Raw genomic sequence first — 21023 nt, 5'->3', positions numbered from 1 at the left:
GGGCTAAATCACACATTTAATAGCACCAATAACACAACATCGATGTTGATTGATTTTTAGCTGTAAAAGAGCCCTATAATGCATTTTATTTAGTGTTCCCAATGATCCCAGGGCAGTAATTATCACCATCACCTTACTGTGTCCTTATTATAGTTTTGTTAAACAATAAATTAATTATCTGTCTCTTATTTTATTCCCCAAGAACCAAGCAGCGTCTCACCAGCCTGCCCCGGTGACGCCTCTTATTCCATCAATAGATTTAAGATCAGACGTGAGATCGGCCGGGGCAGCTTCGGAGTAGTAAGTTTCATGACGTTACTATAGTATATGTAGTATCTTAATGCAGATGCAAATAGATACATTATTCAGTATATAAAATGGGAAACCTGTAACAGTCATTTTCTCCCAATCAGAAACCATCTAAACCTTCTGCAGATATGTGATTTTTAAACCAATACATTACTAGGTAGATCTAGCTGTACCATACTTACCTGCTCTCCCGGGATGCCTGGGAGACTCCTGAATCTCGGTACAGCAGTAATATCTGCACTATACACTGTACCATAAAGGACAGCTCCCTATAGGTGACTGTAAGACAGCTCTGTACCTACAGTACAGCAGTAATATCTGTAACTATACACTGCACCATAAAGGACAGCTCCCTATAGGCGACTGTAAGACAGCTCTGTACCTACAGTACAGCAGTAATATCTGTACTATACGCTGCACCATAAAGGACAGCTCCCTATAGGTGACTGTATGACAGCTCTGTACCTACAGTACAGCAGTAATATCTGTACTATACGCTGCACCATAAAGGACAGCTCCCTATAGGTGACTGTAAGCCAGCTCTGTACCTACAGTACAGCAGTAATATCTGTACTATACGCTGCACCATAAAGGACAGCTCCCTATAGGTGACTGTATGACAGCTCTGTACCTACATTACACTGCCTGTGCACATGTGACTACGGAATCCATATCATCTAGCAGTTTCTTCAGGGAGAATCATTGTAAAAACACTTGTCTGTATATGTCATTGAGGCTGATTCTGAGCAGGACTCAAGTGGTAATGAGGATATCAGCAAACTGTGCCTGCATTATCCACTTATCTGATTCATTTATTTCATCAAATTAGCTCAGAAAATGTTTATTTTTTTTATTTTTATTTAATTAAGTTTAAAAGGTGTTTTTTTTTAATATATTTAAACTTTTTATATACAACAAATGTACATAGGGGTAGTTTTGCATCCCCCCCAACAACCGTGTCCGTGGGCCTCCATTGTACTTTTACGTCCCATCACCATCAAAATTAGCCCCCCCAGTGTCACAATATCCCCAGCAATAACAACTTCCCCCCTCCTAGTGCTAATAGGGCCCTGTGGCAAAGCCCCACCCTCGCCCCCAGGGACATTCGGTGCCCAATTAAGTTTCGCCCACCCCATGCGTCTCTGTATATATGTAAAAAACTAATTTAGATAACTCCGTCACCCCCAGCCCAAAAAAATATTTTAGTTGCCTGCATAACCCACCCTCCCCTCAGATCCAAAAGATGCCCCACCCCCCACCTGTCAACTAGCCCCGCCCCCCTGACATTTGCAGAGCGCAGTGGAGCGTCAGGCAGGGGGGACTGACTATCAGTTCCCCTGCTGCAGATGTCATTTAGGTCCCTCATCAGTCCCTCTGCACATACAGAGATCAGCATACTGGCGCTCCGAGGGGAACTATGGGCCTGATTCAGAGACGGACGCTCTGAAAGAGCAATCGCTCTGAATCAGGGCATTTGTTTTTTTTGGAGCGGCCTCCTGGCTGCTTGTGTGGTAACCTTGACTTTACGTGGGAAGTAAAGAGTTTACCTTGTGTGTTGTGGTTCAATCTTCACTCGACTTACGGAGAGGTGAGAGTAATGGAAGCACATGAAGGGGTGACGAGGCAGCTTGTGGTTTTTATTTTGTGAACACAGGTTTATTAGAGAGTCAGCAGGGCACTTGCATAAATAACACACCTCACTCAATGAGGCAGCCTTTGTATTGCATCAGTGGGAACAAACATCAATAATGAGATTACACATAAAAACAATGGCATTTGTACGGCACCATACGGATTGGTGTAATAATACTTCGGCAGTATGACCATACAATGTAAGGCAACTTTTACGTTACTATTCACAGTTGAATTCAGTATTGAGCATACATTCTTATCTCAAACGGTTGCACACTACAAGAAAACAATTCAGCAATGATGTCAGTCTTCGCTGCTGCAGCTGGTGGAGCTCTTATAGATCAGTTTAAGTTGACCATGGTACTAGTCCCACTTAGTGTAGCATTTGTTAGTATTAAATCTGGGAGGGAAGAATCGCCAATGTGTATATGGAAGTCCTGTACACAGTACAGCAATTCAGTCACTGAATGTTAATTCCACTTTTCTCTCTATAAGCACATTCAATTCTCAGGCAATCAGGTTATTCAATATTCCTAAACAACTGTTACTGTAAAGTGTCCCGCAGTTCTATCCCAGGTTGAAGGGCTATATTATCTCCTTTCAGTAGTGTATTCCAGCTTTCAAGTATCAAGGACAGTCTTGGTGTGATCCGGAAAACATGCAGGGTAAATATTGGTGAGCTTGGTCAGTGAAGCAGATAACTCCTATATACTGAAAGTGAAAGTAACACTGAGGTTCTGCTATTTGCAACAAGGTATGAGAAAGTCCAGTACTACTGAGTGTCAGTGCAGCTCTGCCTGTGGTGCAATCAATCTTCCACTCACCACTCCTGTAGCTACCTCTGGTGCAAGGCTATGTAACTTTTCCACTGCTGGAGCTGTATGTCTATACTGCAGTAAATCGGTGGCCATCTTGTGGTTGGCAGCATGGCAACTCAAAGCAATTGTTGCTGTTGGCCTGCGGCCATCTTGTGGTTGGCAGAAAAAGTTATAAATCACAATAGGACAGCGACTTCTCTTATAAGTAGTATAACTGAAATGAGGGTGCTTTGAAGTTACCCTATGATGGCTGCTGCTGTGGTATGGGGCAGGGGGGATGATTACCCTGTACTGCGTGTTGCCACTGTGGCTGTGTACCTCCACGAGCGGCTCTTGCTGCTGCGCTGGACGCCTTAATGGTGTGCTGCTCTTCGTTGCTGTGGCTCACCTGACCCGGTCTATCTTCCGCGGGTCCCCGGCGTCCACGCTCCCGGCTCGGCTGCTCCACACTCCACTAGAGCTTTGCAGCTTGGCGGTCTCTGCCCGCTGTCCTCGTGCTGCACACCACACTTCTCCTCAGCTCCTGGCACGCCCTCTATATTTCACCCTCTTCTTCGCGGGCACCTGACCACACCCCCCAGCTTGAGAGACAGGACAGGCTCATCCAATCAGCACCAGCTGTCCCCTTGCTTCACACATGCTGGGGAGACATGTATTAACTCCTTCCTTGCCCAAAGTGGTATTAACCCCTCACAGTCCTAGGGGTGTCCGTTTCATGGGTGTCACATCCCTCCATACTGAAATGATGCGTGTCCTCACGCTTGGTCCAATAATAAAGGGAAACAGAACAAAGGATAATTCCCAAATAACAGAGTATTGGCATCTGTAAGTCACAAATCCTGGGCATCAATGAACATAGGATGAATAGATCATGATCCTGACTACGCCTAACCATTAACTATCACACTAGCACAAATGTACACATAAATACAACATATCAATGTCAAACAGATTAGTGCAATCAGGAAAATATAAACAGTACTAAAGGTGCCTCTACTGACCTCTCTATTGTCTGTAACGCGTGGGCAGTATTCCTTGGGTGCTCCTGGTCGAGCGTCTCACTTCACCAATTTCAGGGACGTCTGCAATGACTTCCTCAACCACAGGCGATTGCCTCATTTCTGGGGTCGGGGTACCGGCCACGACAGGCCAATACATACTCAGGACAAGACTCAATGGGTCATTTAGCATCGACAACTGATCTCGGGCTGGGTGTGATGGTGGAGAATCAGGTAGTAATTCTGGAGCTCTGTGAGGGTTAGGGCACAATTTGAGTTGATCCCGATGTACAACTTTCGGTTGACCACCTTCTACCTTATCAATCTGGTACACGGCTATTTCAGCGTTGGGAATGCCGGTAACTACATATGGATCAGGCTCCCATTGCGAATCCAATTTGCTGTGCCGCCGATTATTTTGCCTTAGCACGACTTCTCCTACGGTTAATGGTCTGGCATGTGCGGTCGCATCGTATCGATCCTTTTGTCGATCACGGATAGCATCCATACGTTGGTCCACAAGAGCTCGAGCAGTCTGTAATCTACGCTGGTGTTCTACGACCCAATCCCCTTGGAAGCAAGAATCTGTGGCATCATCCGAAGCCAGGCCTAAGTGAACGTCAGCGGGTAGTTTCCCAGATCGTCCAAAAAGCAGATAATATGGCGTGTATCCTGTGGAGCTGTGCACAGTGTTGTTGTAGACAAAGATCAGTTCTGCTAGCAGAGTGGGCCACTCACGTCTTTGTGGAAGGGGTACAGCTCGGAGTAAATTTATCACAGTTTGGTTCATCCTTTCGCAGGCCCCGTTGCCCTGAGGATGGTATGCTGTAGTGCGCAATTTCACACACCCGTACAACTGGCATAGTTCTTGGAAGAGTAGGGCTTCAAACGCAGGCCCCTGATCCGTCAGAATACTAGCAGGGTACCCGTAGGGCCGTACAAATGCTCACCAGACGATTTCTGCTGTCGTCTTTGCCGTGAGATCCCGAACTGGCAGTACAACGGCAAACTTGGTGTAATGGTCAATTATGGTTACAGCATATTGATATCCATTGCTACTTGGTTCTAGCTTCACATGGTCGATAGTTACGAGTTCTAGTGGTTGTCGGGTAACAATGGGGTGCAGCGGTGCTTTCTCTTCTGATGGAGCCGGTCTACGTGCTGTGCATATGTCGCAAGATTTGCACCAGTCTTCCACATCCTGACGCATATTCCCCCAGTAAAATCTTCGACGTAGGGTCGTCTCGGTCTTTTGACAGCCGAAATGGCCAGAGTGATCATGATAGGCCCGTAGGATAAGATCGATTTTCGCAGGGGGCACCACCAACTGCTCAATCAACAGATTTGTCTTTCGATCTGTGCTCTGTCGTAGCAATAGGCCTCTTCGCAACATCAAACGGTCCTTTTGCCGCCACAATTGGATTAGGTCCGGGGTTGCAGCTTGTCTCTGAATTCGGGTCAACCCCTGACGAGAGGCCAGCAACTGTTTCACCCTTTTTAAGGTTGGGCTTGCGTCCTGCCAGACAGTCCAATCTCCTTCCATCTCCAAGCCCTGAACTTCCTGCACTCTCGCAGGGATGGGAACCATAGCATTCTGTTCCGGTGCTCTTCTTTTCAAACTGAAGTTGGGAGTTTCAATCTGCTCCCACCTGTCTATTCCTTCCAATTCACTTTCGCCCGTCTGTAGCCAGGAGAGTGCATCGGCATTCGCGTTACTTCGCCCACTTCTGTATACTACTTTGAACTGGTAGTTGGCCAGTCTGGAGGACCACCTTTGTTCCAAAGCTCCTAGAGGGGTGGTGGCTTGATGAGCCAGTGGGTTACAGTCCGTATAAGCTACAAACGGTGTTGCCGCTAGATAGTCTCTGAATTTTTCTGTCACTGCCCACACCAAGGCAAGAAACTCGAGTTTGTAGGCGCTGTAATTGGCGTCGTTCCGTTCGGTGGGACGTAGACTGCGACTAGCGTAAGCGATCACACGCTCTTGATTTTCCTGAACTTGGGCAAGTACAGCTCCCAACCCTTGCTTGCTGGCATCCGTGTACAGCCGGAACGGGTGGTTGTAATCTGGGTAGGCCAGCACAGGGGCCTCTGTCAAGACTTTCTTCAGCAGGTCGAAGGCTGTCTGTCGTTCAGTCGTCCACTCTATGGGAATTCGTTTGTTATACTTATCCTTAGGGATCCCTCGTAGAATTTCTAATAGAGGGGCGGCGACTTTGGCAAAGTTCTTCACAAACCGTCGATAATATCCTACAAATCCAAGGAACCGTCGGACATCTTTGACTGTCAGTGGGATGGGCCATTCCAATACCGCTTTCACCTTTTCGGGGTCCGGGGTCACACCCTCAGGGCTTACAATGTGACCTAAGTACTGAACTCGGGGCTTGAGCAGGTGGCACTTGGATGGCTTCAGCTTCAGACCGAATCTAGTCAGCTGTTGGAAAACCTCCCGTAAGTGTTGCAGATGGTCAGAGTAGGTTTTTGAAAAGATGATAATGTCATCCAAATATAGGAGAACCACATCGAAATTCCTATGTCCTAGACAATGCTCCATCACGCGTTGGAAGGTGGTGCGGGAGCATTGCATAAGCCAAATGGCATACGGTTGAATTCATAGAGCCCCATTGGTGTGACGAAGGCAGTCTTCTCCTTGTCCTCTTCCTTCATCTGAACCTGCCAGTAGCCGCTGGTCAAATCTAGGGTTGAGAAATATTTGGCAGATTTAAGCGCCGTCAGAGACACCTCAATTCGGGGTATAGGATAGGCATCCTTATGTGTGATAGCATTCAGCTTCCTGTAGTCTACACAGAATCTTAGCTGGCCATCCTTTTTGCGAACTAACAGCAATGGGGCTGCCCATGGGCTATGACTCTCTCTGATGATGCCATTGCTCTTCATGTCCTCCAACAGTTGCCGTACGGGCTGATATAGCGCTGGTGCCAATGGGCGATGCCGCTCCTTTATGGGTGGGGCATCCCCTGTCAGGATACGATGGTGTATCTCCTTCACGATACCCAGATCTGTAGGGCTATGGCTGAAAGTCTCAGCATTATTCTTCACAACCTGGAGGATTCCGGCCTTATGGTCTCTCGGTGTACTGCCATCCCCTACCTGAATCTCTGCCCACCATTCATCTTCCTGCTCGTCAGCTGTACTACTCTCCGTGGTTACTTGACACCGATTAGCTTGTAAGGATGGATATACGACATCTTGAAATGAGGTCCACAATAATCGGGCCAGTGGCTGGCGTCGATACAACTTGATTGCATAATTATGGGGATTTAAGATCCGCACTGGGACTCGTCCGTTCTTCACAGTGACTAGGGTACTAGCTACTACTGCCTCCTGGCGAGCGGACGTTAAACAGGGTTCAATTAAGGCCTCATAGCTTCTGCCAGCTGGTCCGCATCGTGCCTTGCCCCAGAGGATGGTCTCTGAATTGGGTTGCAATTTGATGGGCGTACCATTTATTAGTCTAACCTTTCCAATCTCTCCCTCATTATGAGCGAACCTCTGGTGACCTTGAAGCACCCTGATAGTCTTCTGTATGATTCTTCGCTCCCCGGTGACCAACTGAGACAATTCACTCCTTAGTGTGGCCAATAGCTCCTCCGGACATTGCTGTAAGATGTTCATTCCTAGAATCACCGGTGCTACTTTAGCTTCACTGCTCTCAGTGATCAGACACCCCTGTAGTGGAAGGAGGGTTTCTCAGCTCTGCATATTAGCCTCCCAGTACCCCACGCAGGAGATCCCCAGTCCGTTACTAGCAATTAGTTGCAGCCATGAGGGAGGTGGCATCAGCAACTGCCCCTCCTTCCAATAGCGTTGAAAAGCAGGTAGCTGTATGGTGGTGATTTGGGATCCTGTGTCTAACATGGCCAAAACTTCCACGCCATTTATGACAATTGGGACTGTCGGACACGTCCCGACATACCGGGGCCACCACTCTTCAGGATTCGGGTCTACTCTTCCTGTTCTCCCCGAGGCTTGACCCCCACCCTCGGGGTGTTGCAGTTTAACGTCTCCTCTTGCCTGCAGTGTCTCTCCACATGACCTGCCTTCTGGCACCGCCTGCAGATGGGACAGCCTTGAGCATCAAACCGATCTGTTGATCTTCTCCCTTGTCCCCGTGGTGGTTCCCACCAGTCATCAGCCCTTTGTCTTCTCGGCCGCCACTGCGGCTCTTCATAATCCGCTGGTTGGGATTGAGCTAGGCTATGCACCTCCCTACGTATCTCTGCCATTCCCAATGTCATTTCTTCCATCTGTTTCCTCAACAGTTGTATTGGGTCAGGGGATGGCAGCTGCAGCCCATGGGAGGCGGGGTTGGTTTCTTTGGGTGCCTGACATGCATTCCGTAATCCAGCTTCTGCCGAGTAGGACTGACTTGGTAATTCTGGGAATTCCGTATTATGCTCTTCGACCGTGCCCAACATTTTGATAGCCACTTCTTTAAAGTCTAAGAAAGTATGCGTCGGAAGTTGTAGTCACAGTAGTCGCAGTTGAACTCGTGTTCCTTCTCTGTTAGCTCCCTCTATCAATTGGGTGACCAAGGTCTCATCCGGGTTCCTGACTTCTTCCTGATCGACAGCCTGGATTGCCCTCAAGGCCTCCTGCAGGGTGAGGGCGTAGTCACGCAGACTCTCCCCAGGTTTTTGTTTACATGCATATAACCTCATTTTCAAGGTGGATAAGGTACGGGCATCAAAAGTGGTCGCTAGTCATTTAAGGACTTGTTCTACGTTCTGTTTTTCTCTGGCGGGCCAGGACGTCACTTCCCTGAGTGCCGAATTCTTCAATTGCCCAATGAGTATCTCGACCTGCTGCTGATCACTTAGCGGGTACAAGCGGAACATGGAGGTCATCTTCCTTTTAAACTCGGTGAGAGTGCTTCCTTCTGTGCCATGGTCCTCACCAGAATACGTGGGGAGCCACGGGGCTCCGAAGTAATAGGGGAGCGTGATAGGATTGATCTGTGCCACAGGTGGGTTGATCGGTGCTCCTGCGCCAGCAGGCGGTACTGCCTGGGTTGGTGGATCGGTCGACATGGCTCTTCTATACTTCCAACCTTCTCACTTTGGACTCCGTTAATCCTGTTCGTGACGCCAGTTGTGGTAACCTTGACTTTACGTGGTAAGTAAAGAGTTTACCTTGTGTGTTGTGGTTCAATCTTCACTCGACTTACGGAGAGGTGAGAGTAATGGAAGCACATGAAGGGGTGACGAGGCAGCTTGTGGTTTTTATTTTGTGAACACAGGTTTATTAGAGAGTCAGCAGGGCACTTGCATAAATAACACACCTCACTCAATGAGGCAGCCTTTGTATTGCATCAGTGGGAAAAAACATCAATAATGAGATTACACATAAAAACAATGGCATTTGTACGGCACCATATGGATTGGTGTAATAATACTTCGGCAGTATGACCATACAATGTAAGGCAACTTTTACGTTACTATTCACAGTTGAATTCAGTATTGAGCATACATTCTTATCTCAAACGGTTGCACACTACAAGAAAACAATTCAGCAATGATGTCAGTACTAAACTAACAGTTTCAATGTCCAGATGACCTTAAACACAAAACACTGTATTCCTACCCGTCTTCGCTGCTGCAGCTGGTGGAGCTCTTATAGATCAGTTTAAGTTGACCATGGTACTAGTCCCACTTAGTGTAGCATTTGTTAGTATTAAATCTGGGAGGGAAGAATCGCCAATGTGTATATGGAAGTCCTGTACACAGTACAGCAATTCAGTCACTGAATGTTAATTCCACTTTTCTCTCTATAAGCACATTCAATTCTCAGGCAATCAGGTTATTCAATATTCCTAAACAACTGTTACTGTAAAGTGTCCCGCAGTTCTATCCCAGGTTGAAGGGCTATATTATCTCCTTTCAGTAGTGTATTCCAGCTTTCAAGTATCAAGGACAGTCTTGGTGTGATCCGGAAAACATGCAGGGTAAATATTGGTGAGCTTGGTCAGTGAAGCAGATAACTCCTATATACTGAAAGTGAAAGTAACACTGAGGTTCTGCTATTTGCAACAAGGTATGAGAAAGTCCAGTACTACTGAGTGTCAGTGCAGCTCTGCCTGTGGTGCAATCAATCTTCCACTCACCACTCCTGTAGCTACCTCTGGTGCAAGGCTATGTAACTTTTCCACTGCTGGAGCTGTATGTCTATACTGCAGTAAATCGGTGGCCATCTTGTGGTTGGCAGCATGGCAACTCAAAGCAATTGTTGCTGTTGGCCTGCGGCCATCTTGTGGTTGGCAGAAAAAGTTATAAATCACAATAGGACAGCGACTTCTCTTATAAGTAGTATAACTGAAATGAGGGTGCTTTGAAGTTACCCTATGATGGCTGCTGCTGTGGTATGGGGCAGGGGGGATGATTACCCTGTACTGCGTGTTGCCACTGTGGCTGTGTACCTCCACGAGCGGCTCTTGCTGCTGCGCTGGACGCCTTAATGGTGTGCTGCTCTTCGTTGCTGTGGCTCACCTGACCCGGTCTATCTTCCGCGTCCACGCTCCCGGCTCGGCTGCTCCACACTCCACTAGAGCTTTGCAGCTTGGCGGTCTCTGCCCGCTGTCCTCGTGCTGCACACCACACTTCTCCTCAGCTCCTGGCACGCCCTCTATATTTCACCCTCTTCTTCGCGGGCACCTGACCACACCCCCCAGCTTGAGAGACAGGACAGGCTCATCCAATCAGCACCAGCTGTCCCCTTGCTTCACACATGCTGGGGAGACATGTATTAACTCCTTCCTTGCCCAAAGTGGTATTAACCCCTCACAGTCCTAGGGGTGTCCGTTTCATGGGTGTCACACTCGCATAGCTGTGGGTAACCACCCACAGCTATTGCGAGTGGCCAGGATGATGGTAGCGATGGTCAAGACCATCGCGACCATCGGGCTTGCGACGAGACCCTTGTGGTAGGGTCTCGTGGCCGCAAGCCCCAGAGAGCTTCTGGCTCTAACAGAGCCGGAAGCTCTCCCACTGACATCACTGGTGATGTCAATGGGGCCACCCACAAACGGCAAGCGTTCGCATGGGTACGCCTCCGTTTGTGAAGCCACCCCCCCACCACGCCTACAAAATGGGGCGAGCTGTCGATCAACATCGACAACCGCCCTTATGTAGTGAGCCACGGAGCAAGAGAATTTCTCTCTCGCTCCGAGGCTTGCGATTGGGTCTGAATCAGGCCCTATGTTCCCTCCTTGCACTTTTACTTTCGACCCCTCATGACCTCCAGTGCACTGTTCACAAGGCATTCTGGGGTGTGATTCTGGCAGTGATGTTGGCAGTCACAGACCACTTGTGCAGAACGTATCCCCCCTGCTGAAGTCGGGGGAGGGCTGGTGTGGTCACATGATAATGCAGCCCTGCCAGATGAAGCACTTCTGGCTCAGTCACATTACATGCGACCACACCAGTTATTGGTTATAGAAAGAAACTGGCAGCTGCGCATACAGCTAATCAGACTAATAACACATAGACGGAGGTCAACATTATGTACAGAATGATCCATGCTCAGACAAACTACACTAACCGTGAGATAGGTGTTTCTGGGCAGTGATGTTGTGTATGTACGAATCTGATCGTTCTAGTAGGATCATCATGGGAGTGTCATGGCCATTCCACAAATGACATGGCACAATATTATGTAACCTGGTATTTACAGTGCTGCTGTGTACAATGTACTAGCATCTATGTACTCAGACCCACTGCACCACACAATACACAATCCTAAATTACATCACAGTGCAAACAGTAGCGTAACTTGTGTTTTGTTAGTCAGTCTGATAACAAATTATTACCACTCTGACACATAAAGTAGCATAGAGCTGTACAAATAGTGCAATATACACATTTGGTTTGATAAAACACAGCAAAGTAGAAGGAAGCAGAGATATTTCAGACTTGTATTTGGAAGGTAAGTAGCGGGGCTGGGGGTAGGGTTAGGCACTATGGGGGGAGGGTTAGGCACTATGGGGGAGGGTTAGGCACTATGGGGTGAGGGTTAGGCACTATGGGGGGGAGGGTTAGGCACTATGGGGGTAGGGTTAGGCACTATGGGGGGAAGGTTAGGCACTATGGGGGAGGGTTAGGCACTATGGGGGGAGGGTTAGGCACTATGGGGGGAGGGTTAGGTTTAGGGTGTGGCGGGGGGGAATAGGTTTAGACACTAGGGGGGAAGGTTAGTTTCAGGCACCGGGGAAGGAGGGTTAGGGTAGGAAGAGGGGGGAGGGTTAGGATACCTAACAATAGGTGTCGGTATCCTAACCCTGTCTTGATGCCGGCGTTGGGATTTCGACCGCCGCAATTAGCTTAAGTGCCTCACCTAAGTAATACAGATGTGCGGGAGGCTTCTCTCCCAGCAATAATTATGCTGTTGAATAGATAGTGCAGCTGTTTCTCACAACAATGTTCCTCCTGCCACTGCCAACACTTATATTCCTTAGAAAGAGCTATGTGGTCAGGGATATCCTGCAGACTGGGCTAGTTATTCGCACTACAGGCATTAGAGTCACTGTTCAACAGATGGAAACAGAGATCTAGGTTGAGAGTCCCTCTTGGTTGGGCGTCTTCCTTATAGGTAACGTTATGAATGTGGGCGGGACTGAAGGCAGCCTATGTAAGCAGCTGATGTCACCACCTGCATCACATTTAGGAGCTCATTTTAGTGTCTAATATATGGAAAGTATTCACAGTGCAAATAGTCCTCATTAATTATATTCATAATATTTCATTATACACTGGAACGGCCATTTGTGCTCCCCACCCTGTAATATATCTATATCTCTGACACATTCAGGTCCTGCTGGCATACGACAGGGTGGCACAGAAGAACGTCGCCATGAAGCTCCTGGAGAAGATCGGGATGTCAGGGAGAGAAGTGGGCAGCGCAGAGATGGAGAGGAGAGCTCTGCAAGCTACATCAGGAAGCCCCTTCCTCATGCACAGCCTCCTGACATTCCAGACCGAGGTATTACCATAATACACATCAGAACAACATGCAAATAACGCGATGGTCACTCCACTTTCCCTACATCCCCGAACAAGCAATAAATACCGTACACACGATGCAATCTTCCAAACGACAGCACAATATATCATGTCAGAGGATTGTATCCAATTAGTCTTTTCTCCTGCACACACTATGCGATCATTGTATAGATACCTGGTAGTTCAGGTGATGTCGACAGAGGAAAGATTGGACCAATATATCTTATGGTCTTTTGGATGGGTGTACACACTGCACGATTTTCCTTAACATCATTGAAAATATCTTTAACGTCCCAATGTCCCTTCATCCCAGAACAAACAATACTGAGTGTACAAACTGTGTAATCCTTCAAGCGAAGAACAAATTAATGTGAGGTTTGTATATGATTTATCGTTGCTCCTGTACACACTAGAACAACCAGGCGTCTTCAGAAGCCAAATCGGAACGACATATCCCCTGGTTGCCCGGTTGGTCGTACACACTACACGATGCGCACCACATCGTTCATGATATCCTCTGACTGACCATACAGCACGGCCAACAGCGATCTGTACAACATATCGTTGCAATATGCCTCAAAACGACATATCATACAGTAATTGTCACTGTGTAATATGGTGGAGAGTATGGTACCTGCTGTAGGCTCTGGGCACCCAGACCAGGTAAATGGAGAATAAATGACTGTGCTAGAGTAAATAGCACATATGTGACTGTTCTGTCTGTGTCCTGGGATAGGAGCATTTAGGTATCATCATGGACTATGCCAGCGGAGGAGACCTACTACAGCTCCTGCAGAAAAGAGGCCGTCTTGAGATGGACGCTGCAAGGTAAGATCCATCAATGAGCTGACGTGAGCCTCTGTGTAATTATGTGCGAGGGACAATGTGAGACATAGGAGCTTACAGTGTGGGGAATGAGATACATTATGTAATACATGCAGTGGCAGAACAGTTATCATACGCTGCCTTCATTACATTTACCCTACTGACTATACCAGCACTGGCCACCACTGATCACCACATTGTGTGTTCCATAAGGTACAACCACATTACAGATAGAAAAGAAGAAATAGGACAGAAACCACACACAGCCACACATGTACACACACACATGTACACACACACACACAGCCACACATGTACACACACACACATGTACACACACACACCGGCACACATGTACACACACACAGCCACACATATACACACACACAGACACACATGTACACACACACAGCCACACATGTACACACACTCACACATGTACACACACACAGCCACACATGTACACACACACAGCCACACATGTACACACACTCACACATGTACACACACACAGCCACACATGTACACACACACACAGCCACACATGTACACACACACACATGTACACACACACAGCCACACATGTACACACACACATGTACACACACACAGCCACACATGTACACACACACATGTACACATATACACATCCACACATGTACACATTCACAGCCACACGTGTAGATACAAAGCCACACATGTACACACACATACACACTTGTACACACACACACATGTACACACACACATGAGCAATATATGTTATCCCCTCCCCACTTGTTGGTCACTCATCATTTAATCTCTCACTCTCTCCTGCATACACTGTCCTTATTTCCCTTCTCTATAGCTCCCTTACACTCTCCCCATCCCACAATGTGTCTCTCTATCCCCCATATACACAGTATGGGGCTGAGTCAGTCGCACTCTTCTGAGACCGCATTACCATCTTCTGCCGTAGTTGCGTCTGCCACTTTATACTAATGCTAGTATCATCCCTTCCCCTGGTGTACAAGCCTATGTCTGACTGTGATGTACAGTTTGTGTGTATGTAGATTCTTGTCCCATGCTAGGAGCCCATTCTCCATCAGATTATGGCCATCAATGTAAGCATTTAAGCCTCTGAGTGTATGACCAGTTATGTGACACTCCCATCAGACAGTGTATCTCCTACATCTGAATAGCCACCTCCGAGTCACTGCCCAATATATATCAGAGACCATGTAATAACTACTGCACCTCTTTATGTACACACTGCGGGACCAGATAGGAGGAGAGCCTGGCCATGGGGGAGGAAGTAAGCAGATTGGTGCTATAGTAACTATGCAGTGGCTGTCTGGTACATTCACACCACCTCCTTTATAAGGGTCTTATACCTGTGACTTATGGTCCCATAAATATGGCACAACCTGTACTGCACTGATCCCATTTGCCACCCATGACCCCCCTCCCCCATCTCCTGTTGGTACTGCTACATAAAAAAAAGGATCAGCAGCTGCTCTGATGCGGGGTTGAGTGAAGGGAATGGCTTGCTGTGCCACCCCCAGCAGGTGGCGCCCCTATGCACGTGCCTACTGGGAAATCCACTACACTAAGTATTGGTGCATACACACGGTCAGACTTGCTAGATCAACTATATGTGATTTGAACGATTCTACCAACGATTTCATGAACGATTTCTGACAATATTTAAATGAATGAAATCGTCCAAATCTGACTGCAATCACAGTTGATTTCAGATATCGTTATCTGACATGCGGGCACGCGCATCGTTCATCGATGCATGTCAAACATGTCAACGATATGAATGATATAATGATTTTTGCAATCGTTATTGTTCATATCTTCCAGAAAATCTGACCGTGTGTACACCCCATATGTGTGAGATAGAGAAGAGATGTCAGAGGAAAACCAGACAGATAGCAAATCTATACAGTCCTCACACTTATTATATATTCCATGTACACACTAATTCTGTATGTAAGGAATCCTCATGGAGAACAGGATCTGGGACATTACAATAATGTTACATTTCTATTGTTACAGATTCTACGCTGCAGAGATCGTCTCCGGTCTCCAGTACTTCCACATGATGGGCTTCATACATCGGTAACTACCTTTCTCTCCTCATGTCATTATGTATAGAAGAAATGGCACTTTTGGGATTCCCATGTTCATACCATGATACCCAGAAGTAACTGTTCTTACAATGTTAAATGAATGAAAGTAATTACATCCTTAGAAAAGAAAAAAAGGTGAAAAGCAGCGATCGGCGAAAAGATTTCACCGATTTCAGCTTTTCTCCTGTTTTCAAAGTATCTCCGTATTCAGTTCCCGGGAGTTGTCACCTTGACGAAAACTTCATAGGCAAAAACAGGCGAAAAAGTTTCTCCAGCAAAGGACAGGAGAAACGAAGCACAAAATCCATATTTTGGGGTACAAATGTGGGGACTTGGTTCAGAACCCTGAACACCCTGGACACTCCCCTAATGATTAATTATGCAAAAAAAAAAAGTTACATTATCTTAATTCACCCCCCAAAAAACGTAATTTTTGGGGTGAAAATGTAAAAAGTGTTGGAAAATGGGTAAAAAGCAGTGGGCCTAGTATTTGGGGGGCTATAAGGTAGAGACAGGTGTATAAGGTTGCAGGAAGCTGCAGGAGGTGTATTTTTTTGAGTTTTTAAATCTTCACTTTAGAGACACCAAAACATACGAGCACCCATTTACATGTACCCCAGATTTACCTGCAGTACTTATTTTGCTCAAGAAAAAATTGCAATATATAATTTTTTCACACTTATGCAAACATACATATAACAGCCATTTGACTAAATTTTAGATCACTCAATACTTATTAGGGCTATTAATACTCTTCTGTATTGATTTCAAGGGTCAGTGAGGCTTTTTTTGGGGTACAGACTGATTTCTCCAAAATATGCTGTCCTTTTTGCTAGTGTCATTATTAAATACATTCGCTGCTGCTCAGAGTATACTAACGATGATCCGAGGGGCAATACTACAGATTCCACTGCACTGTGGGAGACATCATGACAACTCTCCCCACACAGCATGGAAGCCAAGAGGGCACAGGTTGCGGTGGTGTTACCTTGGGGGAAGAACATGGACAGATCTGCCCCCAGGGCAACCCTCCCTGTGCCATGGCACCATTCAAACTGCCTCCTTATTGCCCTCCCTCCCAACACTGAAGGTGTAAAGATTGGGACAGCGGTGTGACCATGTAATGGAGTGGTGTGGCTGGGTATCAGAAGGGCATGGCCACACTACCATGGTGTGGAGCAGTAGGCTTACCCTTATGTCTCCCTCCAGTAGACCTACCACCCTGTCACTGCTGCATGCACCTTTGGTAGAGCACAGCAGAAGGGAATATAATACCTCCCAACTATCCCACTGACATTGGGCACATGGGAAGTACTGTATGCTATTGGTGTATATGTGGGGCTGATAATGTTTGGCTCCCATTAGCGTGTTGTCTTATACTGAATAACTACACAAGTGCAAAGTACAAAAATGCAAGGAAGGCAATACTCAGTATTAACTACCGAAAGGAGTAATATGATCCATGATCAGTATAATGATATTCTATATGAGCCACAGAAAATACAGGGAAGGCAATACTCAGTATTAACTACCGAAAGGAGTAATATGATCCATGATCAGTATAATGATATTCTATATGAGCCACAGAAAATACAGGGAAGGCAATACTCATTATTAACTACAGAAAGGAGTAATATGATCCATGATCAGTATAATGATATTCTATATGAGCCACATAAAATGCAGGGAAGGCAATACTCATTATTAACTACCAAAAGGAGTAATATGATCCATGATCAGTATAATGATATTCTATATGAGCCACAGAAAATGCAGGGAAGGCAATACTCATTATTAACTACAGAAAGGAGTAATATGATCCATGATCAGTACAATGATATTCTATATGAGCCAGAGAAAATGCAGGGACGGCAATACTCATTATTAACTACAGAAAGGAGTAATATGATCCATGATCAGTATAATGATATTCTATATGAGCCAGAGAAAATGCAGGGACGGCAATACTCATTATTAACTACAGAAAGGAGTAAAATAATCCATGATCAGTATAATGATATTCTATATGAGCCACAGAAAATACAGGGAAGGAAGGCAATACTCATTATTAACTACCGAAAGGAGTAATATGATCCATGATCAGTATAATGATATTCTATATGAGCCAGAGAAAATACAGGGAAGGCAATACTCATTATTAACTACCGAAAGGAGTAATATGATCCATGATCAGTATAATGATATTCTATATGAGCCAGAGAAAATGCAGGGAAGGCAATACTCATTATTAACTACCGAAAGGAGTAATATGATCCATGATCAGTATAATGATATTCTATATGAGCAAGAGAAAATGCAGGGAAGGCAATACTCATTATTAACTACCAAAAGGAGTAATATGATCCATGATCAGTATAATGATATTCTATATGAGCCAGAGAAAATGCAGGGAAGGCAATACTCATTATTAACTACCGAAAGGAGTAATATGATCCATGATCAGTATAATGATATTCTATATGAGCCACATAAAATGCAGGGAAGGCAATACTCATTATTAACTACCAAAAGGAGTAATATGATCCATGATCAGTATAATGATATTCTATATGAGCCACATAAAATGCAGGGAAGGCAATACTCATTATTAACTACCGAAAGGAGTAATATGTTCCATGATCAGTATAATGATATTCTATATGAGCCACAGAAAATGCAGGGAAGGCAATACTCATTATTAACTACCAAAAGGAGTAAAATAATCCATGATCAGTATAATGATATTCTATAATAATAGCCACAGAAAATGCAGACTTGTACTGCATACAAAAAGTATTGCACCTGGCACCAATTTTAATTAGTACAATTTACTGATTGCCTGCTGCTTTCCAAAATAGCGATTAAAGTGCCCATACATCAGCGACTGATTGTCGCGATCCGGCGATGCGATGGGAAATGCAGAGTTTCCAGGTGGAAATGCCGGCCGGCCACCATCGCTGTTCAGCGTTCCGTCACCGGATCGCTGAAATTTTACATTTTAAATATCCCCGATTAGACAATCACAATAATTTTTTGATCGCAATCAACAAATCAAGAAAATCCAACATGTTGGATTTCTGCGATCCCGGGTTCCAGCATCGCAGGATCGCGGCAATCTGTCTCTAATGTATGGGGCCCTTAACTCAACCCATACAAGTAAAGGTCCCCATACATCAGCAATCTGAAAACCACAATTGAACAATTTGAAGATTTATTGCCCGATTTTAGGATTTCCCAACCTAGCAATCTGCGCCCATACATTACAGATCTTTTTCAGTGATTTGCAGATCGATTGCAGCAAATACAGATCTGCCAATCTTGAAAGGCCCATCATTTTACTAGTAACGGTCTGCAAATCTGCTGATCATGTCCATACACTAGCAATCTGCAGCCCCAATCCATCTGTGAAATCCAACATGTTGGACAATCTGATATAACAATTCCAATCACTTTTTGGTTGCAATCTGCGATCTGTGAAGCTCATACATTGCAGATTTTTATACACAATCGATTGCAAATTGCAGAATTGCCACAATCGATTGCTGATTTATGGGGGCGTTAATTAAGAATACAAATCAAGATGAAGGAAGTGCTAGCAATCAGCATTTATTATCACAAGCGTATTCAACATAAATAACACGCAATATGGAAAATTACACCAGCCGGTATTCATATAATTATCACAATATATATAAACTGGTTTATAAGAAAACACAGCACATAGGGCCTGAACGCAGTTGCCAATACGCACACAATCGGTTGATTAATTTGCATTGCGCATGCATTGCGAGTACGCGAACTAGCAATTATGATGGGAACTGTGCTTGCAGAGGCTACGCAGACCCATGGCAGAGTGATTGGCAGTAAGCGCAGTTTGGGGGTGGTCGGGCGAACGCAGGCATGCCAGTGCGTTGCAAGGCCATTGAAGGGGTGTGCATAAATGATCTACTTCGTGGCCATACGCAGCCTGAGGCCTCATAGCGTGTGCTGAAGTTAGCAATTCCTGAGTGAGGTCTGACCTGCCCTAACTGTGCGTATGGGTCCGATGTTACTTGATGTTACTGATTATTTTGCTAAGTTGCCCAAGTATATGGATGTGAGTAAGGGGAAGTGGGAGCCCTTATGTCAGGCTGTGATCGCAATGCGATTACAAATAATCGATTTCACAGCTGATATTACGCATGCATAGCGTGCGTATTAACAGAATAGCGATCCTTGCTGAATCAGGCCCATAGTTAGCAGCCCTAGGGATGTCCAAGACCATGTAATGGTCTATTCTGTTAGTGAAGCAACATTAATGGGGGTATCCAATTGCGGGAGGGAAATTTAAAAAACTTGCGGTGCAAGGTTTGTTACGCAGCCGCTGCATTTTGCTTTTCAATTAGGGGACTAAAAATGGGACGCAGTAAATCACAGCATCTATTTTTCTCGCACCTCCAGAGTAAAGCTGGCCACACATCTAAAGATTATCTGTCCAACCAGCCAACTAGTTGATTGGTTGGAATGAAAATCTGGTAAGGTATGAAAGCAAATGACAATCAGCAATTTTCATCATCGCAGGTTTTTCATGGATAAAGTATTGGGCACGCGCCCGCTTTATGCCCGTATTCAATTAGGATCCAGCGAAAACGGGACCCGGCGGAAATGTAAGTATTAAAAAATATAGGGAATTTTCGGGAAATGTTCCTGGCACCCACCTAAAGATGTTCATACATGGGAGTTCACTATGGTTACCCCCGTTTTTGCCTGCAGAAGGTAGTCGGGGTTTTAAAACAGCCGCGGCAGGTGCATAAGAAGGGGTGAAGAATAGCATTTAGCTATTTTTTTGGGGAAAAATAACTATGTCTATCAAATTTGGGGTACATGAAAATGGATGTAAGCATATTTTTAATTCCCTAAACTAATTTTAAAAAATGCTTCAAAAATGCACCTGCCACTACCACCCGCATTCTTGAAAACACCTGCCGCATACATGGAAACCCCTCTGGAATCAATTTCGCTAGTTTAAAACTTTGTCCCCCATTTTTATTCACCCCCAAAATTAAAGTTCATTTTTTGGGGTGTCCTAATTTTTTTGTTCTTACTTTTTTTGACACACGAAACTTTTAAGGGACATTCCCAGGGGTGCAGGCTATTTTTTTCAAGCCTGCACCCCTAAACCCCGATTCTGCACTTTTTTTTGCCACCTATTCAGTGGAGAAAACTTATCTCCTTTTTTTTCAAAGACTTTTTGCACCAACGAAAAGTCTTTGAAATTGAATACGGGATAATTGAAACAGGTGGAAATTACGTTTTCGGCGATAAATTATC

General features: G+C 45.5%; 1 protein-coding gene across 1 annotated transcript in view; it reads left to right on the top strand.

Moving 5' to 3' along the window:
- LOC148519703 (protein kinase C delta type-like) overlaps window positions 1-21023 on the top strand; it is a 45947-nt gene that overhangs the window by 12549 nt on the left and 12375 nt on the right. Inside the window, exons 2-5 of the mRNA XM_088476196.1 lie at window positions 203-300; window positions 12581-12751; window positions 13508-13599; window positions 15640-15702. Of these exons, the coding sequence (XP_088332322.1) occupies window positions 203-300; window positions 12581-12751; window positions 13508-13599; window positions 15640-15702 (424 nt within the window). The remainder of the gene's footprint in view (window positions 1-202; window positions 301-12580; window positions 12752-13507; window positions 13600-15639; window positions 15703-21023) is intronic.

Source organism: Taudactylus pleione, unplaced genomic scaffold (assembly GCF_031769625.1).
Source record: "Taudactylus pleione unplaced genomic scaffold, aTauple2 ptg000184l, whole genome shotgun sequence".
Classification (NCBI taxonomy): Eukaryota; Metazoa; Chordata; class Amphibia; order Anura; family Myobatrachidae; genus Taudactylus; species Taudactylus pleione.
This window is presented reverse-complemented; position numbering and strand designations above follow the sequence as displayed.